This window comes from Dipodomys merriami, unplaced genomic scaffold, assembly GCF_024711535.1.
Source record: "Dipodomys merriami isolate MVZ:Mamm:240054 unplaced genomic scaffold, mDipMer1.0.p SCAF_78, whole genome shotgun sequence".
NCBI lineage: Eukaryota > Metazoa > Chordata > Mammalia > Rodentia > Heteromyidae > Dipodomys > Dipodomys merriami.
In genome coordinates this window covers 3,096,348-3,121,433 of record NW_027206379.1, presented here as the reverse complement: position 1 = coordinate 3,121,433, position 25,086 = coordinate 3,096,348, and the positions used below count along the sequence as shown (strand labels likewise).

The following is a 25,086-nucleotide window of genomic DNA, read 5'->3' as shown; positions in this document are numbered from 1 at the left end:
CTCCGACATCCGCGGCCCCATTGTTGGGGGGCTGGACGGGGGCGGGGGGGCGGGCACGGGGCGGGGGGCTATAATTTTCCCGAGGCATAATTGGTCTGGGGCGGGGGCGGCGCGGGGCGGCGCGGGGCGCGCGGCCGAGCGGAGCCGCGGGGCTCGACGGCGCCGCGCCGGGGGGGAGCGTGCGCAGGAGGCGCCGGCCGAGCCCCGCGCCCCGCCGGGCGGCCCACCCGCCGGCCGCGCCCCTCCCGCGCCTCCGCCCGGGACCCGCGGCCTTTTGTTACCGAACCTCCTTTCTCTGCGCGCTTTTGCGCAGCAGCGGAAACCTCGCCGCTCGGGGCCCCGGGCGAGAAATTAAAGGCTCCCGCTCGCCGGCGCGCGCGCCCCTCTGCCCCCCTCCTTTGCGTCGGGCCGGTCCCCCGCCCCTCCCCGCCGAGCCGAGCGGCCCCGCCAGCGCGCAGGAGCCCGCCGCCCGCCGCGCCCTCCCATGGGCACCGCGCCGGCCCGCAGCCGCCGCCGCCGCGTGGCGGGCGCGATGCCAGCATGGCTCTGATCTGGCTGCTGCTGCTCGGCCTGCTGGAGCCCGGCTGGCCCGCGGCGACCCCCGGGGCGCGGGCGCGGCGCGATGCGGGCGGGCGCGGCGGCGTGTACGAGCACCTGGGCGGGGCGCCCCGGCGCCGCAAGCTCTACTGCGCCACCCGGTACCACCTGCGGCTGCACCCGAGCGGCCGCGTGGACGGCAGCCTGGAGCACAGCGCCTACAGTGAGTGTCGGGGCGTGCGGGGCCGTGCGGGGTCCGGGGGGCGCGAGGCCGCGGGGACGGCAGCCTGGAGCACCGCACCTATAGTGAGTGTCCATCCGCGCCCTGCGGGACCGTGCGGGCCGGGGCGGGGCGCGTGGACGGCAGCCTGGAGCATGGCGCCTACAGTGCGCGCCCGCGGGGCCGTGCGGGGAGGCGCGGGGCGGCGCGGGCCGGGGGAGGGCCGGGGCGGGGCGGGGCGGGCGGGGGCCGGGCGCCCAGGCCGCCGGCGCGCGCGGGGAAAGGGCGCTCGCCGGGCTGGGGACGCGGGCGGCGGGCGCGCGGCCACCCTGGGAACCCGCACCCTCCCGCCCGCGCCGCGCCCGCTCCCCGTGCCGTGCGGTTCCGACTTTATAAGTCCTTTGAATCGGGTCGGGGCGTCCACCCCGCGGCCCCGTCCCTGTCCCTGTCGGGGTTTTCTCTCCACCTCCCGCCGGTCAGGGCGCGCGGCCCCGCCGCCTCTGCCCGCGGGGCGCACGGCTCCCTCGGTTGGCGTTCACCGTCCTCCGCCTCCGGCCCGCGGGGCCTCGGGGACGGGTGGGCCAGGGGCGCGCGCCAGGGCGCCAAGGGGCGTCCATCTTGCTTGGGGAGGTACACACGCGCACACGCGCACAGGTGGGTGCCTCTCACTGAGCCTGTCCCAGCTTCTCGGGAGGCTGAGATCTGAGGCTCGTGATTCGAAGCCAGCCACACACAGAAAGAGCTGGAAGTGGAGCTGGGGCTCGCGGTGGTGGGGGAAGCTCAGGGACGGCGCCCAAGCCTGAGCTTCGTCCCTGGAACCGGCACCAAAGGAAATCCCACCCCACCCCTGGGGAATGGAGAGCGGCGGAGATGGGCTGCGCCCAGGCTCTCCTTCACAGAGCGAGCGGGAGACTGGAAGCATCTGGAAGCACCCTGGCCCTGCGTGGTGCAGAGCCAGGAGCCGGGCTGGGGAGGAGGGATGGCCACCAGGCCAAGGGGGTGGACAGCAGAAGGCCCGGGCTGTGCCTGGCAGCGCCCAGCGCCAGCCCTGGGCAAAGGAAGCGCTGTGGCCAGGTCCAGGCAGCTGTGGAGACCTCTGCTTCCTGCGTGGGGGGGTGCATGATGGGGACCCTCTGTCTCCAGGGGGTCGTGGTGTTGGAGCCATCTCTGGAGACGCCCCTACCCTTCTCCTTCCAGCCTCCCCCTTCCCCTCCCCACTAAGGTTTCCTTTCTTCCCTTCCTGGAGCCGGGCTCTGATGGGCTCCAGGGGGCGGACGTGGGGCGCTCTCCCTGCCGCCCAGCTCCCCAGCCCTGGAGGAGGCCTGGCTGACTCCTGTGATCCGGACCACGCTGGTGCCCCTGAAGAGGGCGTGGGCCACAGACTCGCTGCCCTGGAAGGCGCTGTTGGGAACCGGTGGCCCCACCTAGGCACTTCATTTCAGCGCCCAGGGGAAAATGCAGTCTGGTCGGGCTGGACAGGGCGGGAGGGGAGCGGGGGATGGCGCTGGGCGCTCCTGAGCTTCCTGCCTGCCCACGGGTGCCCACAGTCCCTGAACCCTTCTGGGGACAGACCTGCGCGTGCCAGGGGTCCCGGCACAGGGCTGTGGCATGCTTGCTGCCTCCCGGCCCGTCCCATGACGCTTGGCACAGGCAGCAGAGCTCAGCGCTCGCCGCACTGTCTCTTCTCCAGCAGCCTTTGGATTGCTTGCTCTCTTGGGGCACAGTGGTGGCCGGCGACCCCTTCTCCTGTGCTTGCTTCCTGAGGCTTGAACTCATGACCTGGGCCCCATCCCTCTGCTTTTTTTACTTAAGGCTAGTGCTCCACCATTGGAGCCACAGCTCTACTTCCAGCATTTTTTTTTTTTTTTTGGCTTGTTAGTTGGGGATAAAAGTCTCACAGACAGACTTTCCTGCCAGGGTTGGCTTCGAACCTCAATCCTCCAATCTCAGTCTCCTGAGTAGCTGGGACTCCAGGTGTGAGCCACCGGCGATGCCCAGCTTCAGCCTAGCAGTGCTTTGCCTCACCCTTCCAGGCCGGGCTGTGCCCCAGCTGGGGGGGAGAGGGGGAGGGGGACAGAAGGCTCGGGAGGGGGAGGGTAATGGCCTATCCCTCTGTCCCCAGGCATCCTGGAGATCACAGCTGTGGAGGTGGGCGTGGTGGCCATCAAGGGACTGTTCTCTGGACGCTACCTGGCCATGAACAGGAGAGGGCGGCTCTATGCTTCGGTGAGTCCAGCCTGGTGGGGATGGGGATGGGCAGTGGAGGGGTGGTCTCCCATCTAGGACCAGGCAAGATCCAACCTGGACCGGAACTCTGAGCTCCTGGAGTCCATGCTTGGAGCTGGGGGTGGGGGGAGGGTCCTGTGGGGGAGGCCCCAACAGGGATATTAGGGAAGATCCTGGGGAACAGAGAATGTCCCTTCTTGTCATCAACTTGACCTTCCCTGAAGGCAGCTGGGAGGATCTCCCATTTCCATAGAAATAAACATACCCACGGATGCCTGACCTCACACCTGGAAACCTCCATTCTCAGCAGACTGAGATCTGAGGATTGAGGTTTGAAGCCAACCCCGGCAGGAGAGTCTGTGAGACGCCCCCCCCCCACATCAACTGTGGCTCCAGCGGCCGGTCTGTCCAGCCCTGGGCCAGCTGGGCCCCCCTTGACCCCTCCTTCCTTCTCAGCTCCACTCAGCTCATCTCCAAGTCCTCAGACGGCACCCCTCACCCCTCTACCTCACCCCACATGCCAGCTTCTCCTAACACAGGCCCCTGGCCCTTCCTGCCTGCCAGCTACAATTGCTTAAGGACAGGCCTGACTCGTCCAGCCCACCCACCCTGCTGTCCACCCACCATCCACCCATCACCACCCATCTATCCATCCACCCAGTACCCACCACCCATCTATCCATTCATCCACCCACCATCCACCCACCATTCCATCCACCCACCCACCCATCCATCTATCCATTCATCCACCCACCATTCCATCCACCCACCCACCCATCCATCTATCCATCCACCATCCATCCATCCATCCACCCACCATCCATCCATCCACCCATTCACTTGCCCATCCATCCACCGTCCACCTACCCGCCGACCCACCCATCCATTAACCACCCGCCCATCCATCCATCCACCCACCCACCATCCACCCATCCATCCATTAACCACTCACCTATCCTTCCATCCACCACCCACCCATCCACCATCTACCCACCACCCACCATCTATCCATCATCCATCAATCCACCCATCCACTCACCTATCCATCTACCACCCACCCATCCACCACCCACCATCCATCCATCTACCCATTCACTTACCCATCCATTCACCACCCACCCACCCACCCACCAATCCATCCATCCATCCACCACCACCATCCATCCACCCACCATCCATCCACGCACCATCCATCCATGCATCCATCCATCCATCCACCACCACCATCCATCCACCCACCATCCATCCATCCATGCATCCATCCACCACCCACCACCACCATCGATCCATCCATCATCCATCCACCCATCTACCACCCACCCACCATCCGTCCATTCACCCATCCACCCATCCATCCATCCATCCATCCACCCACCATCCATCCATTCACTCATTCATCCATCCACCACCATCCATCCACCCATCCACCACCCACCATCCATCCACCATCTATCCATCCACCCACCTACCCACCCATCCATCCATCCACCCACCATCACCACCCATCCATCCACCCATCCAGTACCCACCACCCATCTATCCACCCATCCACCCACCATCCATCCACCCACCATCCATCCACCCACCCATCCATCCACCCACCATCCATCCATTCACCCATCCATCCACCCACCCATCTGAGGCAGAGTCAGAGCCAGCTCATAAAACCTGGTTGTGTCCCTTCTCTTCATTGGCGAATGTCTACATTCTTTCTCCTCTTCTTCCTCCTCTTCTTCCCCTTCTTTCTTTTTCTCTTCCTCCTCTTCCTCCTCTTCCTTTTTCCTTCCCCCTCTTTTTGAGACTGAGTCTCACTGTGGTCTTGAACTCCGGATCCTCCCCGCTCACCCCTGCCTCCTGAGCTGCCGCTGCCCATGTCCACTCTTCCTTTCCTCTCGTGGCCTCCTTTCTCCACCCAATTGCCCTGTCCCTGGGCCTGGGCACCTGGCCACCGTGGAGGTCCAGGGTGGGGAGGCCCGCCCTGCCGCCCACCACCACACTGTCCCCCTGCTGGGACACCACAGTCAGGGCCCCCGGAGGGGCCTGGGGAGGCAGTGTCGTCCCCCCCCTTGCTCCATGGCAGAGGCCATGCTGAGCGGGCTCCAGGGCGAAGCACAGCAGCCGGTGGGGACAGGACGTGGCCTGGTGGAGGCACGAGGAGTTAGACCGCAGGGTGGCAGTCAGGCCAGCAGCCTCCGAAGCGGGAGAGGGGGGCACGGGACCCGTGCCCACGTGGCCTTGTGTGACCGCTGTCCGTGCCTCCTGCCCACAGGAGCACTACAACGCCGAGTGCGAGTTCGTGGAAAGGATCCACGAGCTGGGCTACAACACCTATGCCTCCCGCCTGTACCGCACGGGGCCGGGCGGGCCCGGGGCCCGGCGCCGCGCCGGCGCGGACAGGCTGTGGTACGTGGCAGTGAACGGCAAGGGCCGGCCGCGCCGGGGCTTCCGCACCCGCCGCACCCAGAAGTCCTCGCTCTTCCTGCCCCGCGTGCTGGACCCCAGGGACCACGAGATGGTGCGGCGGCTCCGTGGAGGCCAGCCATGGAGGCAGAGGCAGAGCCCCGGCCGCCAGGCCCACGCCACGCCCGGCGCCCCGGCCGGGGGCCACGCCCAGCGCCTGGCCTCCACTGGCTCCCCACCGCCCGCTCGCTTCCCGCCCCCTCCCACCCCGCTGGATGGGATTCCAGGGGCCTCCATTTCCCGGTCTCCAGCAGCCGCCAGTGTCGGACCGCCCCAGGCTCCGTGCAACTGAGACATTACAGTGTTTTCTTCTACGGGGACAGTTAGGTGTTGCGCAGGCCAGGGACACGCGTGTCCCCTCCTCACCCCCCCACATGCCCTGGTGGATGTGACATTTCCCCCCCCAAGTGCAGGCTATGACGTCAGACTTCCTGCTGAGAAGCCCGGCTAAAATGCAGTCTTCCTTCTTCGTTTTTGAACATCGTTTTGGGATTCGTGCCTGTGTCGCATCAGTCCTGGGGCTTGAACTCATGGCCTGGGCGCTGGCCCTAAGCATTCTTCTTCAGCTCAAGGTGAGCGCTCTACCACTTGAGCCACAGCACCACTTCCTGTTTTCTAGTGGTTACTTGGAGATAAGTGTCTCACAGTCTCTCCCGCCCAGGCTGGCTTTGAACCACGATCCTCAGATCTTCAGATTTCAGCCTCCTGAGTAGCTAGCATGAGCCACCGGCACCTGACTTTCATGGGTTTATTTTTTTTAGCAGCTGGGCCGGTCTAGGATCTTCTAGATCTTCTAGGATCTCCCTGGGGACAGGCCCCCAGGGAGAGCCCCCCCCCCCCCCCCCCCCCCCCGTTGAATGGGGTGGGGACAGAGAGGCTCTGGATTGAAAGTCGTCCAGGGCTCAGATGAGGTCACATGGCGCCCCTGGGGTGGGGTGGGGGTTGTGGCTGTAGGTAGCTGGTGTTGCAGAGGGACTGGCGTGGTCAGCCCCCAGACTCGGTGGGCGGGGCTGCCCACCTGCTCATCTGGGAGGCCGGAGTACCTGCCCCCTGGGGCCTGGCACGGGACGCTGGGGAGACGGGGCAGCGTCTCCTGGGAATCCAGAAGGTCACGTGGGGCCATCGCTGGGGGACACAGGGCCTGGCGTCCTGGAAAGGTGGGGCAGAGCTGCCCTGGGGGCCGGGCACCCCTGGAGTGGACTCACAAGCTCCACGGGGCTGAAGGAGGCCTGAGCAACAGCCAGCCAGCATGTGGCTGCCCACGGGACCACGCAGCCACGCGTGGCCACCCCTGGAAATGGTGGGAAGCCGCGGCCTTCACGTGGTGGGGCGGTGGGGTATTAGCCTGAAAAAAAGGGCAGCATGCTGTACCACAGAGGACACTGGGGACTGGCTGTCTACTGTCCATCATCCAACCACCCAACTGCCAGCTGTCTATCAATCACCTGACAATCATCCATCCATCACCTGTCAATCATCCATCCATTGTCCACCCAATGTCAGCACCTGCCAAATGCCAAGTCCCCCGTGGCCAGGGTGGACGCAGGCCAAGCCGTCTGTCCTTGTCCGTCAGAAGACTGCAGCTTCTTGGGGAGCAGAGGCTCATTAGATCCCCAGAGACCCAGGGACACGTCCGGTCCAGCAGCTCTCAGATGGCCGCTAGACATGGTGGCCAGTCCCCAGCTGTCCGCTGGAGAGCTTCCCCTTCTTCAGGAAGCTCCAGGGTGTGGGGCCTCGCCCTGAAGGGGGGGAGGGGTGGCCCGCGGTGGTTGGACCGCAGCCTGCCAGTCAGGCTGGCTGGCCGTGAGGCCAGGCTGGGACTTGGAAAAGATAGATAGAGTCGAGGCTGAAATCTGAGGGCCATGGTTCAAAGCCAGCCTGGGCAGGAAGGTCCATCAGATTCTTACCTCCAGTGAGCCACCAGAAAGCCAGATGTGGAGCTGCGGCTCAAAGTGGCAGAGCGCTGGCCGCTAGCCTGGAGCAGGAAAGCCCGGCAGGCGGAGGGGAGGCGCCAGCCAGGCACGCGGCCCCGCCCAGCTCTGCCAGTTCACTTCCTAGACCTAGGTTCCTTCTCCAGCTGTTCCTCTTCCTGCCTCTTTCTTCCTTGGGCCCTGGGGCTCAAGGACAAACTTATTTGAAAATCTTTATCTCCAAAGAGGAAAGAGGCTGGAAACCTCCCACTAGGCTGCACACCTGTGGCTCCCCCCCATCCTCTCCCTCCCTGCTCCCCTCCTCCCTGCCCCTTGCCTTTGATCACACTCAACTGTCTTGGCCGTAGGACCTTTGCACATGCTTCATGCCGAGAGTAATCTTCCCTCTGTCCTTTACCCCATTGGCCCTGTCTCCGTTTTACTTGTGAGGGTGTCAAACTGGGCCTCCCGGCCATTTTTAAATTTTTTCTCTCAGCATGTGTTTCATTTTGTTTGTTTTTTCTTTCTCCGGACTCAAGATGACCTGTTCTTCCCTGGCTGCTCATCTGCTTGCAGTCACCCGCCCCCCTTGCCCCCATCTGGGCTGGGCGTTTACCCCCGATCCGGTCTGTCTGTGGAGGTGGGCTGCTCTGGACTTCCACTCTGCAGTGCCCAGGCCACGAAACCCAGGGACTTGTGACAAAGAGCCGTGGTTCCACACACACGGACAGCATGGAACACGCCTGACCATCTGAAGAAGACCAGGCCGAGGCTCAGAGAGGCCAAGCTGCTTGTTAAGGCCGCACAGCCAGTCCTCGCAGGCTCCAAAGCCTCAGGGACTTACACAGCACCACGGGAGGGGACGGACGGGGCAGGCCGGGCACAGGCCGTGGGGCAGGGGTCAAGGGGAAGCCCAGGGCACCTCGACCCGGGGGAAGGGGGGTCGTCCCAGAGCGGCAGCTCTGCATGCAGTACCGGTCCCGCCAGCAGAGGGCGGCGGTCCCTGGGACTGGCTCCAGGGGTGGGGCTGCTGGCCGCGCAGGGGTGAGGATCGGTGGGGCCTGGGCAGCCCCCAGCCCAGCGTGGTGCAGAGGCCCACCGGCCCCGGGCCTAGCCCCCAGCCCCAGCCTGCCATGCACCCCACCCTGGCCCTCACCCCACTGCACAGCTCAGAGAGGTGCTGCCATCCATCTGCCCCAGCACACACAGCACCAGCGTCAGACGGACCTGACTTCAGCCACGGTCCCTCCAAACGTCCTTGTCTGCCCTGTCCCGCCCCACAGGGACACGAAGCCAGGCCCCCTGAGCGGCTCCACGCCAAGCTCTCGGAGCTGAGCTCCCGGACCCCCGGCTCCCCTCGCCTGTGACGCCCCTGGGAACCAGGGGCCAGGAAGTGACTAAGCTGTGACTCAGATCTTGGCGGGGGGGGGAGGGGAGAGGGGACCCCTGCTGTGGGGACCCCACTGCAGCCCAGTTCCCGCCATCCTGCGTGTGCCTCAGTTTCCCCTGTCCTCCAGGATGGCGCTGCCAAGGCTGGCACCCTGGCTGCCTCCAGGATCCGGCGGTGCTGTCTCTCCCTGACGGGTGTGTGTATGCTGCCATCCACGCTCCCTGCCCACTCCCTGGTGTCCGCTGGGGCTTCGTACCATGCCAGCCCTGCAGAGAGATGGCCGGGTCTGCCAGGGACACCGCAGGGCCGGCAGGTGACACCGACCAGCGGAGAAAGCAATGGGGAACAGGATTGTGCCGATTATAATACACGCATGTCTGAAACACCACGGCAAAAACCTGGTGAAGCCCACGCACACACGCATCTGCACCCGTGGCTCACGCCTGTCACCCCAGCTGCTCAGGAGGCTGAGATCTGAGGATCACAGTCCGAAGCCAACTCAGGCAGAAAAGTCTGTGAGACATATCTGCAGTGAGCCAGCAAAAAGTCGGGCTGGAGGCTTGACTCAAGCCAAGCGAGTCCAGCACAGGCTGTGAGTTCAAGCTCTGAAATGGGCAAATAGGGAAATAAATAAAGGCTGGACGGAAGTCACAGGGGTGGCAGGGACGTGGTCATGTGACTGTAAGCCAGGACGGTTGAAGACCTTCAGGTCCTAGCCCCGAGTTCCCGGCCTCGTGGACGTCCGGGGCCCACGCCCCGCCAAGATGCGCCGCTACCTCCTTCATGGAGTGGAGCGCATAGTCCCCGCGGCAGGAAGGAAGAAGCAGAGCTTCTGGAATGTTCTCTCTCAGCGCACAGCTCCACACCGGCAAGGCCTGCTGGGCTCTGAGTGGGGGGGTGCGGGACAGGGGAGTCTGTCTTGGCAGATGAGCATCCGTGTGTCTGCCGTGCTGCTGGCCACCTGCTGCCCGTGCAGGCCAGGGCCCCACTGCAGAGCTGGGGGTTGAGAGGGGTCACGGTCCTGCGTGGCGGGGGGTCAAGGAGGGGACCCTGGTGAACTCAAGACAGGTCAGGTGTGCACGTGTGTGTGTGTGTGTGTGTGTGTGTGTGTGTGTGTGTGTGTGTGTGTGTGTGTGTGTGTGTGCCAGTACTGGACTTGAACTCAGCGCTTAGGTACTTGCCTTCGGTTTTTTCTTTTGCTCCAGACTAGCATGCTACCCCTTGAGTCCCAGCTGCACTTTTGGCTCTTTTGGTGGTTAACTGGAGCTAAGAGTTTCCCAGGCCTGGTGCCGGTGGCTCACGCCTGTAATCCTAGCTACTCAGGAGGCTGAGATCTGAAGATGGCGGTTCAAAGCCAGCCCGGGCAGAAAAGACCATGAGACTCAATCTCCACATAATTGTCAAAAAGCCAGAAGTGCTGCTGCTGCTCAGGTGGTAGAGCACTAGCCTTGAGCAAAAGGTCAGGAACTGTGACCCAGCCCTGAGTTCAAGCCCCAGGATCGGTGCCCCCCCACTGTTCCCCCCCCCCCCAAATCTCACAGACTTTCCCGCACCGGCGATCCTCAGCTCTGAGCTCCTGAGTAGCGAGGGTGACGGGCGCCGGCTGCCTGTGCGTGGACGGGCTCGAGGTTGCTCTGGGCCGGCGTGGCAGGGCGCAGCTGGGGGTCGGGTGAGCGGGCACTGCGGGGCTGACACGCTTCGCCGGGCACCGGGCAGCTGTGAGGGCCGGAGGGAGGCCGCAGGCAGGTGCGCTCACCCCCGGGCTGGACTCCACATCCAGGGCCGGCCATGACCCCGCCCCGCTGAGCCGGCCACCGAGGACGCATCCCTGGGAGAGGGGCTGCAGGGGCCTCCACCCAGGGGCCTTCCTGCCTCCACATTCCTGGCCTGATGAGCAAGGCGGCCAGAGGCTGACCTGGCGTGCGGCCACTGCCCCCAGCCTGTCCCCCGGGCCCGCAGCAACTCCCCTGGGAGTCCTGAGAAAGCAAACATCCTGACCAGAGGACCGGCTGACCCCCCCACCTCGGCCCCCAGCCCTGGCTCTGGGAGGCTCAGGCCACAGGGCCCTGGCCTAGGCAGGCATCTCTACGCTGGGGAGGAGGAGGCTCTGGAGACCCCTGGGCTGTGACCCAGAACTGGACCTTGCTCCCCGCTCCCAATACAACCTCCCCCTCCCCCGGCCCCCCGTGATCTAAGACAGGACCTGGGCTCTCGGCCCCCTGGGCACAGGGAATCAGAGACGGGATGTGACTTGCTCAGGGTCACACAGCAGTGATGTACTGCAGCTGGCTCCCCAGAGGCTGTCTGGCTTCTAGAAAGGATAAGAACCACATGGTCCCCACTAACAGTGGAGCCCACATCCGTCCCTCTCCTCCTCCCCCTCCTCCCCCTCCCCCTCCTCCCCTTCTCCTCCCCCTCCTCCTCTTCCTCCTCCTCCCCCTCCTCCTCTCCTCCTCCTCCCCTCCTCCTCCCCTCCTCCTCCCCCTTCTTCCTCTTCCCCCTCCCCTCCTCCTCCCCTTCTTCCTCCCCCTCCCCTCCCCCTCCTCCCCCTCCCCCTCCTCCCCCTCCTCCTCCCCCCTCCCCTCCTCCTCCCCTTCTTCCTCCCCCTCTTCCTCCCCTTCCCCTCCTCCTCCCCTTCTTCCTCCCCCTCTTCCTCCCCTTCCCCTCCTCCTTCCCCTCCTCCTCCCCCTCCTCCTCCTCCCCCTTCTTCCCCTCCTCCCCCTCCCCCTCCCCCTCCCCTTCCTCCCCCCTCCCCCTCCTCCTCCTCCCCCCTCCTCCTCCTCCCCTCCTCCTCCCCCTCCTCCTCCTCCCCTCCTCCTCCCCCTCCTCCTCCCCCTCCTCCTCCTCCCCCTTCTTCCCCTCCTCCCCCTCCCCCTCCCCTTCCTCCCCCTCCCCTTCCCCCTTCCCCTCCCCCTCCTCCTCCTCCCCTTCCCCCTCCTCCTCCTCCTCCTCCTCCTCCCCCTCCTCCTCCTCCTCCTCCCTTGGAGACAGCCTCTCACTGTGGCGCCCAGCCTCAGCCCCAGGTCCTCCCTCCTCAGCCTCCCAGGTGCTGGGATCACAGGCGTGCACCACGGCGCTTGGCAAAGCACCTGCTGGACGTGTGTCGGGGAGGAACTGTGGGCTGACCAGCGGCCCCAGAGCCCTGCGGCTCCCTCCTCCCGCTGTCTAGACTGCCGTGAGATCTGGAAAGATAAGAGGGACCCGAGGTGCTGATCTCCTGTCTCTGGGCAGATTATCCCAGCAGCGATAACTGAGCACCTTCCCGGGGCCCCGGAGCTTCCCGGGGCCTGGGACTGTGCATTTTGCTTAGGGAGGATCAGAGGGGCCACTTGAGGTGGGGACGGAGGTGAGTATGGCGCATGCCTGTCATCCTGGCTGCTCAGGAGGCTGAGATCTGAGGATCACAGTTCAAAGCCAGCCTGGGCAGGAAGTGGGAAACTCTCATCTCCAGTGAACCAGCAAAAAGCCAGAAGTGGAGGTGTGGCTCAAGTGGTAGAGCACTAGCCTTGAGCACAAAAGTTCAGAGACAGTGCCCAGACCCTAGTTCAAGCCTCAAGACCAACACACGTAAAAGAAGGAGATTTGGGGCTGGGAAGGTGGCTCAGTGGTAGCATGCTTGCCTAGCACGCATGAAGTCCTGGGTTCCATTCCTCAGCACCACATACACAGAGAAAGCTGGAAGTGGCGCTATGGCTCAAGGCGTAGAGCACTAGCCTTGAACACAGAGAGGCTGAGGGGCAGAGCCCAGACCCTGAGCTCAAGCCCCAGGGCCAGCAAAAAAGAAGATTCCAGGATAGGGGCCGAGGCTGTAGTGGTCGAGCATCTGCCTGCGTAGCAAGTGTGGGGCGCCGAGTTCAAATCCCAGGACTGTTTGCAGAGCACGAGGCCAGCTTCCTGCTCTCCACAGAGACCGCCCCCAGCTCCAAGGACCTTCCCAGACCGCTAGGGCCCAGGCAGCGGCTGGCTGGCCTCCCATGGCCTCTAGCCAGTATCCCTGCTGCCCTTGGAGCCCCCCACCCTCTGGGAGCCCCGGTGCCCTCCCGGCTCTGCCCTGCGCCTTTCAGCCTGCGGGGGGAGGGGCAGGGGCAGGCCGGCCTAGGTTGGGCAGGTCCAGGGCAGGTTCCAGGGCCCTGCCTGACCCCTTGGTCTCCAGCTGCCCATTCTGAGCAGAGCACCCGTGGCACTTGGGGTGGAGATGAGGCTGACGCCCCAAGGAGCAGAGACCACCCCCACCCGCTGTGTCCCCAGAGGCAGGGACCAGCCTGGGGCTGAGCCTCTCCTGGAGCACCTCCACGCTGGGCTGGCGCGTGAGGCCCACCGGCCGCTGGACCCTGGGCTGCCCCTCTGCCTGGCTGTGGCCTCCTGTGTCCCCGTCCCCTGCCAGGTCATCCTCCAGGTGCTCAGCTCCAGGTTGACCAGAGGCGCCACTTTCTGGGGGCTGGGGCCCCACGCAGCTCAGACCGCACAGCCTCTCCCCACCCCTCGCCCCACATCACTCTTTCCAGCTTTTCCTCTTGACGTGCCAGCACCCCAAGACGGGACAGAGAGAGTTCTGCAGAGCCCCCACCACCTGCACAGCGGCTTGTGTTTGTGGAGTGACTTACTGGACTCTGTCTCCACCATCCTGGATCTGTGTGTGGGGGGGTGAGGCATGGGGGAAACAGGAGGGTTCGGAATGTGCTCACCCCAAATAAAATGATAAGGACTGGTCCACCCCACTGCTACCATGCTACTGTGCATGCATGTGCATGCATGCGTGTGTGTGTGTGCATGTGCCAGGGCTGGGCCCTGAACTCAGGGCCCGGGTGCTGGCTCCTAGCTTTGGCACACAGGCTGGTGCTCTACCAGTTGAGCCACACCTCCACTTTTTGCTAGTTCCTTGAAGAACCAAGTCTCATTGGACTTTTCTGCCTACACTGGCTTTGAACCGCGATCCTCACACATCTCAGCCTCCTGTGGCTAGGATGTCAGGTGTGAGCCACTGGTGCCTGGCTGGATTTGTCCTGTTGGTGCCCGTCTGATGCACCAACCCCATCTCCCTAGGGCCAGAGTCCGGTGGCCAAGAGAGGTCTGTGTGGGCTGGCTTCCGAGTCAGGAAGACCCTGGGCCTTTCATGCCACCGGCTGTCTGTGGGAAGTAGTGCTGTCCTGGGGGCTTCGGAGCAGCATCTGCGCTCGTGCGTGTGTGGCTTCTAAGATTCCTGCACCGTGGGTGCGCAGGCGACACGCCTCCCATAAATGGGCAGATGTCCACCAGAGACCCCCCTTGAGGCTGCTGGGCTGGCCGCATGAGCCTCTCCCTCAGCTGGCCCTGGAGTTGGGCTTTCTTCTGGCCTCGGTGTCACGCGGGGCGCGTGGACGTTACAGATGCAGAGTCCGTATTTAACTTGAGCAGGCTGCAGGGAGGAGGCCGGCCGGGCTGACCTGGTTCTCGGGGCTGACCCCAGGGCTTGGAGCAGCTATTTTAAAGGAGGCTACCATTTGGTCTTTGCCAAAATAGTTGAAAGAAGACCCCAGAATAGCAGGCCGGGTCTGCCCTGCTCAGACGCCGCGCGGCCGGCTGAGCCGCAGGCATCCGGGGTGTCAAGAAGCCACCGCGGCAGGGGCGGGCGGGGCCTCCTGGCCCCCAGGCCAGGGGCCCAGGGATGGCCCTCAGGCTGCCTGGAAGGGCCCGCAAGTGTCCCCCAGGCCTGGAAGGCCGCGGGAGGCCCTGCAGGGTGCCAGCCCCCAGCCCTCGCGTCTCTAGGCAGGCGGGTGACACCACACCCATTTCACAAGCAGGACGACCGAGTCTGGAAAGCCACGTGCCAGCCCAGGGCAGGACCGCGAGGGGCCGGCCCCGCCCACGCCCACGCCAGGCCCTCCCCCGGCAGGTCCTGTCCCCACCTGACACCCGTCCCGCGCACGCGCAGATGCCACCATGTGCCCCGGCCAGCGGGCCCAGCGGGTGAGCTGAGGTGGGGGAGCAGGTGTCCACACAGGGGAGCCCCGGGGCCCTGGGCCGTGACAGAGCCGACCCCGCAGCAGCTGGACTGAGCGTTGGGGGGCTGGAGAGCGTGCAGAGTGGGCGGGGGACCGGCCGGGCAGGGCTGAGCAGCCTCTCCTGCTGCGTTTCCTGCATTTGGACTTTCCCTTGCTCACCTGGGGAAACGGGCCGGGGACGCAGGTATGACCTCCCGACCTCCCTGAAGGTCAAGGGCAGCAGGCAGGGAATTCTGGGAGGAGCAGAGCACAGCACCCAGGGGCGGGGGCAGAGTGCTCCTTTTCCAGGCTGCTTTGCTCCCGCTTTACAAAAGAAAGGCCTGGCACCACACAGAACAGCAACCCAGGGCAGGGCTCTCCTCCGGGCTGGCCCCAGGTGGCCCCGAGACCGTCCACGTCCAGGAGTGGGGGTCAGAGCCCCCCAACTTTTTTGTGTCGGTCGCAGGGCCTGAACTCTGAGCCTGGGCACTGTCCCTCAGCTCTTCAGCTCAAGGCTAGCGCTCTACCACCTGAGCCACAGCGCCACTTCCAGCTTTTTCTGTTTATGTGGTGCTGAGGAATCGAACCCAGGGCCTCATGCATGCGAGGCAAGCGCTCTACCTCTGAGCCACCTTCCCAGCCCCCAATCCTTTCAGTACCCGAGTGCATGTGTCAAGGTAGACAGGAGAAAGCAGCAGGAGGGGGTGTGCAGTGGAGGAAGGCCGTGCGGCCCAAGGAGAGCTCTACGGCGTCTCTGCAGGTCCATGGCAGCTCTCTGAACTAGACATAGAAATAGGGCTTTGCCAGGCGCTGGCGGCTCAGGCCTGTAGCCCTAGGATCTCCAGCCGGAGAACTCTCAGGGCCCCTCCCCTAAGTGCCTCCCGCCCACAACTCTGGGGGGTGAGCATTGTTTTGGACAACTTTACAAAAAAAAAAAAAAATCAAGGTGGTTCAGAGAGGGCAAGCAACTTGTCCAGAGCCACACAGCCCAGCAGGAAGGCAGACAGACAGGCAGGCATGGGACCCCAGCTTGTCTGCCCCAAGTTAGCTGGCCATGGCTTCTTGGAGGGAGAGAGAAGGAAGAGAAGGTGCCACACCCAGCGGGACCGGGGTCAGAGCCCTCCCACGAGCCCATCGTGAGTGGGCAGGTGAGGCTCAGGCAGCCATGGGGAGGGGGCAGGGGGAGCGGCGCGCTGTCCACGCTCTGGGCCGAGGAGCTGGCTGTGCTGACCTGCCTCAACTTCCCCTCTTGGAGAATGGGGCTCCTACTCTACACCCGGGCCTCCCCTTAGCCCCTGCAGGGGACCAGAGCCCTGACCACCGCCCCCCCATGCTAAAGCACCCCGCCCCGCCCCCACCCCACACTTCCTTCAGTATTTCTTTCCTTTTCTTAGGGGCGGGGGGCTGGCCATGGGGCTTGAACTCAGGTCCTGGGCGCTGTGCTTGAGCTCACTCACTCAAGGCCAGCGCTCTGCCCCTGTGAGCCACAGCGCCACTTCTGGTTTTGGAGTGGTTTATTGGAGAGGAGACTCTCACGGGGACATTCCTGCCTGGGCTGACTTTGCTGGGTGATCCTCACATCTCAGCCTCCTGAGTGGCTAGGGTGACAGCGATCCTCACATCTCAGCCTCCTGAGTGGCTAGGGTGACAGGCCTGTGCCACCGTGCCTGGCACTGTCTCCATGAAGTTCCTGCTGCAGAGCGCCCTGTGGTGGCGGGAGGGGCCCTGGGCTGAGCTGTGGAGGGGCAGCCCTGTCGGGGACATGGGGACACAGAGGAGGCCCTGGCAGGAGCTGGCTGTGGGAGTCAGAACCTGGCGGGAGGGGGGGGCTCGCAGAAGATGAGGTCAAGGCCACACTGGCCCGGGCCTTCCTTCACCCACAGATGCGTGAGGAAATCCTTGCAGACCTGTGGCGGCTTCCCCTGGGGGAGGAAGAAGAGGGGGCTCCCGTGAGCGCCCAGGAAGGCTGGCCCTGGGCATGGGGGGGCTGTGGCTCCCAGCCAGCCCCGCACCAGCCCTTTCCCTCGTCACCCGCCCCATGACTCCAGGAGCTGCAGGTGGCTTCTGCCAGTCTGGCCAAGGAGAGGTGGGAAACGCCAGGGCTTCTGCATCCCAGCGCCTCCTTCTGGTCTGGAGATACCATCTTCTCAATAACAAAATGCCAGTGTGGAGGCATGGTTTCAGTGGTAGAGCGCCCAAGGTGAGCAAGCAAGACATGGCAGCTCAAGACTCTTGAGTTCAAACCCCAGAAGCGCCGGGCACTGGTGGCTCACGCCTGTAATCCTAGCTACTCAGGAGGCTGAGTTCTGAGGATCGCGGTTCAAAGCCAGCCCGGGCAGGAGAGACTGTGAGACTCCTATCTCCAATAAACCACCAGAAAACTGGAAGTGGCGCTGTGGCTCAAGTGGTAGAGCGCTCGCCTTGAGCTGAAGAGCTAAGGGACAACGCCCAGGCCCAGAGTTCAAGCCCCACGACCGACCAAAAAAAAAAAAAAAAACAAACCCAGAAGCACCTAGTATGTAATTACAATGTAACCTGGAATTCCACCTTGACGTCTATGCTTTTTTTTCTGGTCCTGGGGCTTGAACTCAGGGTCTGGGCTCTGCCCTTGAGCCTCTCTGTGCTCGGGGCTAGCGCTCTACCACTTGAGCCATAGCACCACTTACAGCTTTTTCTGTGTCTGAGGTACTGAGAAATCGAACTTGGGGATTCATGCATGCAAGGCAAGCACTCTACCACTGAGCTGCGTTCCCAGCCTTGGGGGTCTATCTTTAAAAGGAGCGAAAGCAAGCCAGAGGCCTGTAAGCTGGGGCGAAGCCTGTAACCCCAGCTCTAGCTGACACAAAGAGGTCGGTGTGTTTAACGGTATACTGGCACCTCACGCCTGTAATCCTGGCTACTCTGGAGGCTGAGATCTGAGGATTATTGTTTAAGGCTAGTACAGGCAGGAAAGTACATGAGACTCTTCTCTCCTAATGTCCAATTCAACACACACACACACACACACACACACACACACACACACACACACACACACACACACACACACACACACACACACACACACACACACACACACACACACACACACACCAGAAGTAAAGCTGTGGCTCAGGGACAGCACCCAGGCCCTCAGTTCAAGCCCCAGGACCAGCACAGAAAAAGAAAGATAAAAATAAAGAAAAGAGGGAAAGAGGAAGGGAAGAAAGGAAAGAAGGAAGGAAGGAAGGAAGGGGTAACACTGTTCTTCCTAGGCCCGTGGTCCTGGCCTCTATCTCCAGCTACAGAGAAAGACTTAGTTAAGATGGTCCATTTTCTGTTTACAAACCATAAGATCCCTTACTGCCATAAAAGAAAATGCTACGGAACAAAAAATTTAAGAAGTTATTAGGGTGAGAATGGGAGGGAAAAATGGGAGTGAGGGAGGGGTGACACTGTTCAAAAGAAACGCAATCTTCTGAGGACTTACGTGACTGTGACCCTCTGTGCATCACCTTTATAATAACAGTAAAAAATTAAACTAACTAGTGGAGTCCCTCCCTTTTTCCGGGGTCTGGGGAGCTCTGGGTGAGTGTAGACACCCCTGCTCCCTACTCCCCTCCTCTGCCCTTCTGCATTAAAGTGAGTCTGAAGGAGGACTTGAACTTGGAACTTTTCTTCTTTTTTTGTCAGTCATGAGTCTTTGAACTCAGGGCCTGGGTGCTGTCCCTCAGCTCTTCAGCTCAAGGGGAGCGCTCTACCCCTTGAGCCACAGCACCACTTCCGGTTTTCTGGTGGTGGTTTATTGGAGAGAAGAGTCTCACAGCCTTTCCTGCCCGGGCTGGCCTTGACTGCGATCCTCAGATCTCAGCCTCGGGAGTCGCTGGGATGGCAGGCGGAAGCCACCAGTGCCGGCCTCATTTTTTTTTTTTTTTTTTTTTTGAGTCCGGTCGTGGGGCCTGAACTCTGGGCCTGGGCGCTGTCCCTCAGCTCTTCAGCTCAAGGCTAGCGTTCTACCACTTGAGCCACAGCGTCACTTCCGGCTTTTTTGTTTTTGCTTATGTGGTGCTGAGGAATCGAACCCAGGGCCTCAGGCATGCAAGGCAAGCGCTCTACCACTGAGACACCTTCCCAGCCCCCTCATTTTTTTTTTTAAACCAGGTTGACACGGGACCTGGCCTCAGGCTGAGCTTGCCCTCACACCCTGAGGACTAACGCCCTGTTTCTGTGCTTCAGGTTTTTATTATGATTACTATTGAGCCAACTAAGTGCTTTACCTCTGAGCGGGCTGTAGGAGAAATCCCTCACCCCTGGTTCAGGAGGGGAAGCTCCCAGGCCCGGATGACCTTGGGACAGCTCAGGTCATTCCAGGTCTCAGTCTCACCCCTGACTCCCCTCGCTGGGGTGCGGGTGATTTTCCATGGAGTCTCCCACAGGCTTGGTTTATTTTACGGAGGCTGAGTCTGCCCTGCGCTGAATCACTTCCCCCGGACTTTACCTCTTTCCTTGGGCCAGGCTCTGTCTTCCAAGGCTGACAAGGGATGGATTTGAACCCAAAGCAGGCAGTGTCCAGAGTTTCTGCATGCTTTCCTTGCACCCCAGGTTGGCCTCCCTGCGTGTAGAGGGCAGCGGGGGCTCAGGGCCCGAGCTAAGCATCGATTCGTCTAGGTCACATCCCCCGCTCCGTCTCTCCCAGGCCCCCGGAGGCTGGGCGCTGCTGTGCAGAGCCCTGCTCAAGCCCTGCTCACCCAGTGGCTGTTTGCCTACCAGCACCTCCTCCAGCACTGGGGATGGCACAGGGGTTAAGGGCTGCAGAGAGGCCATGTGCAGCTGGGGGGCACCCAGGCACCCTGAAAGGCTGCTAGGGGGGGCAGACCTGAAAGGACAGAAAGAGCCCTAGGCAGTCCTGAGTGGCTGGCTGTGGGGTGTGGGAGCGGTGGGATGCGGCAGGGGAGGGGGCCCCGCGGCTCCTCCCTGTGTTCTCCCACCTCGACTGGGGAGCCGTCCCACGGGGGGTCACGGGTAGGCTCGGGTGGCAGAGCAGAAGTCAGAGCCAAGGTCATTGGAGTGCCCAGACCCCAAGTCCTGCAGCCAGACCATCACAAAAGGCATCCGCGGGGCTGGGAACGGCTCCCTGGTAGAGTGCTGGCTGGCCTAGCAGGCTGAAGCCCTGGCTTCCATTCCTCAGTGCCACATGCACAGAAAAAGCCGGAAGTGACGCTGTGGCTCCAGTGGTGGAGTGCTAGCCTTGAGCACAGAGGAGCTCAGGGACAGCGCCCTGAGTTCAAGCCCCAGGACCAGCAAAACAAACCACAAAAACAGCACCTGTGTACAGGGTGTGATGTCCAGAGCTGGCCCACAGCTCCAGAGGCTGGAAGAGAACCCGGGGATCCCCAAATTGAGAGACCCGAGATGTAAAGGAATGTGTCAAGGGGGCAGCTCTGTACCCCTGGGAGGGGCTTCCTGCAGCCTGGTGGGAGGAGCTTCCTCACCTTGGTGGGCGGAGCTTCCTCGCCTTGGTGGGAGGGGCTTCCTCAGCCTGGTGGGAGGAGCTTCCTCGCCTTGGTGGGCGGAGCTTCCTCGTCTTGGTGGGAGGGGCTTCCTGCAGCCTGGTGGGAGGAGCTTCTTGGCACCAGGTCTGCAGACCCGTCCTCGCTGTCAGGTGCATTGCATCTGTGAACTGTCTCTCAGTTCCTCTGTGAGCCAGGGAGGCCCACCGAGGACACGCGGTGCCCTGTGGGCCTCCAGGTCCCCTTCGTGCTCCGCAGTGCTGAGGCCTCAGGCCCGGGGGCTGGGGGGACACTGGGGTCCGTGCTGGGGACGGCGGTGGGCGGGCGGGCGGATCCGAGGCCTCCGCGGCCGGCCTGGCAGAGCCCGGCTCCGCGGGGACTGCGCTCGTCCGGAGCCCGCACCCAGGCCTCCGGGCAGCCCGCCTGCCGACCCCCGCCCCAGGCCATCGTCTGAGCTCTGGGGTGGGATCTGGGTGCGGTGGGGGTCTCTCAGCCCGGTCAGGCTCTGCTAGGTTGGAGACCCCCTGTCCCAGCGCTTGGACATCCGGGCCACGAGTCCGAGGTGTGTGTGTGGGGGTGAGCCCTGGGCCCCGGGCCGGCCGTCCTGGCTGGGGGTGAACGGGGCTGCGCCCCCCTCGGCACCCCTCACCCCACCGGCTCTCCACCTGGAAGGAGGAGTTCTCCCCTGCGCCCCACGCCCGCGGGACCAGCCGAGCCACACTGCGGCCGGCGGGCCGGGCCCGGCAAGCAGCCGGACTCCGGAGGGTCCCCGAAGGCGCGGGGCGGAGCGGGCGCTGGATCCAGCCCGCCCCGGAGGCAGGGAGAGGCCGCGACGGCACCGACGGGGATGGAGACCCGAGGGGCGGGACGCCCCGGTGGGCGGTGTGGGCGGAGCCCGGGGCGAGGGTCGCGTCCGTCCAGGTGACAGCAGGGGCGGCGATCCTCCGCCGCCCCCTCCCCGCCCGCCCTCCCGGCCCCTGATTGGCAGGCGGCCTGCGCCGGGCGCCGGGGCGAACGCACCGGCCCCCCGCGGGGGCGCGGGCGGGGGGGGGGGCCCGGGGGTTATATAGCGGCCTCCGGGCCGCCGGGGCGCGCAGGGACGCGCAGGGACGCGCGCCGCTCCGCCCCGCCCCGCTCCCGGGCGCCGTCGCCTCGTCCCGCCGTCGCTCCCGGGCCGCCCCAGGCGCAGCTCCGTCCCCGGCGCCCCCCGGGGGCGCACGGACCGCCGCTCGGGGCCGCGGGCCGGGATGGCGCGGCTGCTCCCGGCCGTGCTGCTGGCCCTGCTGGCGCCCTGGGCCGGCGGCGGGGTGGCCGCGGCGCCCGCCGCCGCCAACGACACCCTGGAGGCCGAGCTGGAGCGGCGCTGGGACAGCCTGGTGGCGCGCTCGCTCGCCCGCCTGCCGCTGGCCGCGCAGCCCCCGGAGGCGGCCGCGCAGAGCGGCGCCGGCGACTACCTGCTGGGCATCCGGCGGCTGCGGCGGCTGTACTGCAACGTGGGCATCGGCTTCCACCTCCAGGTGGTCCCCGACGGCCGCATCGCGGGCGTGCACGCCGACACCGCCGACAGTGAGTGGGGCCGGCGCGCGCGCGGGCGGCGGGGCGGCCGGGCGGGGGGGTCGGGCCGCGGACCCCGGGCCCGGCACCTGCTCGCGCCGTCCTGGGAACCCGGCCCGCCCGGGGCGCACGGACTCGGGGATCCGCAACCCGCACCGCCGGGCCCCCAGCGAGGGTAAAGCCGGGCTCCGCGCACCCCGGCGCCCCGCCTCGCCCGGCCGCCCTCGGAAGCGCCGGCTCTCGCTGCCGAGTTCCAGCGCCCGCCCGTCGTGGGCACAGGACGCTCGGCGCTGCGCCCCGCGGCCGGGCCGGCGCGGCCTGCCGTGGGCCCCCAGAAGCTCGCAGGACTGGGGTGGAGGCAGCGGGCGGGCCCGGGCTCCCCGGCCTCCGTCTGAGCTGCTCCCCGTCCTCCAGGTCTGCTGGAACTCTCCCCAGTGGAACGAGGCATCGTGACCATCTTTGGTGTGGCCAGCCGGTTCTTCGTGGCTATGAGCAGCAAAGGCAAGCTTTACGGCTCGGTGAGTACTTCCGGGTCAGGATGGGCACCCCGCCCCCCCCACACCTGTGCCTGGATCGTCATGGCTGCCAGTGATCGCTCCCCCCCAGGTCAGCGCTCTGGCCACCGAGGCGCCCTGTACCCCCAAAAGTGTCCACACCCAAGGGAGCCACCTGCTGCTGCCACCGCGGGGCGGGCTCCCCTCCCCACCCAGCCGAAGGGGCTGCCCGCGCCCGGTGGTCAGGCCGCGGCGGAGGTGAAGGACACCAGCCCGGCCCATAGGTGCCTGGCAGGTGGCCGCACCAGCTGTTGTGAGCTGGCCATGTGTCCCTCGCATGTGAGCGTCTTGACACCCCGCCTGCCAAGGGGAGAGCTGAGCGCCAGGGGCTGGGACCCCAGCCCTCCCCCGGCTCACGCCCGTCCCTCCCTCCCCAGCCCTTCTTCACCGACGAGTGCAAATTCAAGGAGATCCTTCTCCCCAACAATTACAATGCCTATGAGTCCCACGCCCACCCTGGCATGTTCATCGCCCTCAGCAAGAACGGGAGGACCAAGAAGGGGAATCGGGTGTCGCCCACCATGAAAGTCACCCACTTCCTCCCCAGGCTGTGACCCCCCCACGGACTGGCTCGTTGCTCTCTCTGCCTCTGGGAGCAGCCCCCACAAGGAGCACTTTTCTTTGGATGCAGAGTTTAATGCAAGAGTAGGTGTAAGATATTTTTTAAGTTATTTAAATGTGTATATATGGCTACCAAATTATTTATGGTTTGGGGAGTGTTTTGTAATTTTCTGAAAAGGAAAAAGACAAGAAAACGAAACAAAAAAAAAAAAACAACAACCAGTAGCAGCAACAAAAAAGTGACTCTGGTTTTTCCAGCACCACGGGGCACGCGAGATCTCACTGCTGGGTTTGTCTTAACTCTCCAAAACTTCAGGAAGCCAGGCGTGGTGGCCCATGCCTGGAGTCCCAGCGCGGTGCACCCGGCGCGCGGGACGCTGAGCCGACAGGAGGTCCAGTCCGAGGCTGCCGCGGCGCGTGAGAAAGCAAAGCGTTGCTACCGGGGTGCTGCTATTTTGTGTGTCAGAAAAATAGTGGCATCAGATCTCAGCGTTCCTGGCATCTTCTCCGGGCAGTGCCTACCGAAGCCTGGAGCCGTCCTGGAGCAGCCCGAGGACCTGGGGCGGCGCTCCCTCCCCGTCTGTGAAGGGGGGACAGATCGGTTTACCTCAGTTATAGAAAAAGTCAAAGTCTTCTGCCACTGTTTTTAGATCTGCCGGGGCTGACCTCTGAACTTCCCTGTAGTCAATCTTCCTCGACCTACCAGATGCAAGGGACCCTTAGGCTGACTTCATAAACTCCTGTTTGCCTTTTTTTGGCCTAGCCGCATACCCTCCCCGGTGGCTGCAGCCGTGGGGGGTGCCCCCTTACCCCTGGGGGAGCTGCTTTGGAGAGGGGTTCCTTAACAAATCCATCATCTACCTCAAGAGCCCCGGGGGGGGGGGGCCTCCAGCGAGCTGCTGTGGGTCCCTGGGGAGCGGTGTGCTGTCCCCAGCAGCTTTTTGTCGGTCCTTATGCACCATGCACCGTGCCGAGAAGGGGCTGCAGCCCACTTCAACCCTCACTGTCATGTTTGAGCTATCTTTACCCCGTGATTTACTTTTAGTACAGAGAATCATGGTGAAAATATTTACAGACAGCTGTTGGAGTGTACGGTATGGTCACCAAGTAACCTTATATTTTTCTTTATATATTTTACAAATGTAACCCCTGCGGGCCAGGCTAAGATGGTAGAGGCTCGGGTCCCTGATGTTTAAAAAAAAAAAAAAATGAATGACTTCTTAAAGTTGATACAAAATGACCTTAGCCTCCTCCCAGAAATGCCCTGCATGTCTCCTGGGGTGTTTTCTGCACGCTCTCCCGAATTAACTTTATGGAGTCTACTGACTGCGAGACTGGAGAGGCTGATGGGCGTTTTTTTGTCTTCCACATTCCTTTTGTAAACTCTTTGTTCCAATGCAAATTGATCTACTTAAAATACTTTTTTCTTAAGTGAAGGCCTTGGTAGAGAGCCACTGAGGCCGGGCCACACATCTGAACTTGTTTACAGTCTTTTAACCTTACCATGAAATACAATGTGTGTGTGCGCGCGTGCGCATGTGTGCCTGTGTGCGTGCGTGCACGCGCATGCGTGCGCATGTACCAGTGGCTGGGCTTGAACTTGGGGGGGGGGATGGGAGGGGCCTGGGCACTGTTCCTAAGCCTTTTTGCTCAAAGCTGGCACTCTACTGCTTGAGCCATGCCTCCACTTTAGGCTTTCTGGTGGTCAATTAGAGATAAAAGCGTCTCAGGGTCTTTCCTGCCCAGGATTGGCTTCCAGCTGTGATCTTGGGCTCTCAGTCCCCTGAGCCGCTGGGGTCACCAGTGTGAGTCATTGGTGCTTCATTGAGTATACAAGTTTTCTAAGTTTTAAACCAGGTCCTAAGCTTCAGGAGTGAGAAGGAAAGACCGTGGTCGGAGGGCTTGCGTTGTCGGGGGGCTGGGAGGGGAGGGAAGGGGGTTGTGGGGGGCAGGCTGCGAGGATGATTGTGCTTGTATCTGACATAGTAGCAAACTGATCATCATAGAGCCGGGGAATTCGGAGGCCATTTCCTGCCTTGGCTCCATGGAGCCACCGAGGCTCTTCGGTTGTAGTCTATCCTTGACCACGTGTGTGTTTCCTGGCCAGTGGCGCTCCGGGGATCTGGGGCTGCACATCTCGCGTTGCTTGGTGAGGGTCTGAGGCTTCTGCCCTGGGCCCCACTTCAGAGCCTGTCTGTAGATGGGGAACCTGTACCAGTCCGGTA

At 63.4% G+C, this 25,086-nt stretch overlaps 2 protein-coding genes across 2 annotated transcripts; both read left to right on the top strand.

The window, feature by feature from the left end:
• The first annotated feature begins 540 nt into the window (after positions 1-540).
• On the top strand, positions 541-8,720 carry Fgf3 (fibroblast growth factor 3). Its single transcript, XM_070009608.1, has 4 exons — positions 541-760; positions 2,880-2,983; positions 5,253-5,705; positions 8,637-8,720. Exons 1-4 carry the CDS (start codon positions 541-543, stop codon positions 8,718-8,720), a joined length of 861 nt encoding a protein of 286 aa, XP_069865709.1.
• A 5,942-nt stretch (positions 8,721-14,662) lies between these two features.
• Positions 14,663-22,854, top strand: Fgf4 (fibroblast growth factor 4). Its single transcript, XM_070009607.1, has 5 exons — positions 14,663-14,689; positions 20,865-21,067; positions 21,376-21,758; positions 22,161-22,264; positions 22,678-22,854. The coding sequence occupies exons 1-5, from the start codon at positions 14,663-14,665 to the stop codon at positions 22,852-22,854; spliced, it is 894 nt and encodes a 297-aa protein (XP_069865708.1).
• The last annotated feature ends 2,232 nt before the right edge of the window (positions 22,855-25,086 follow it).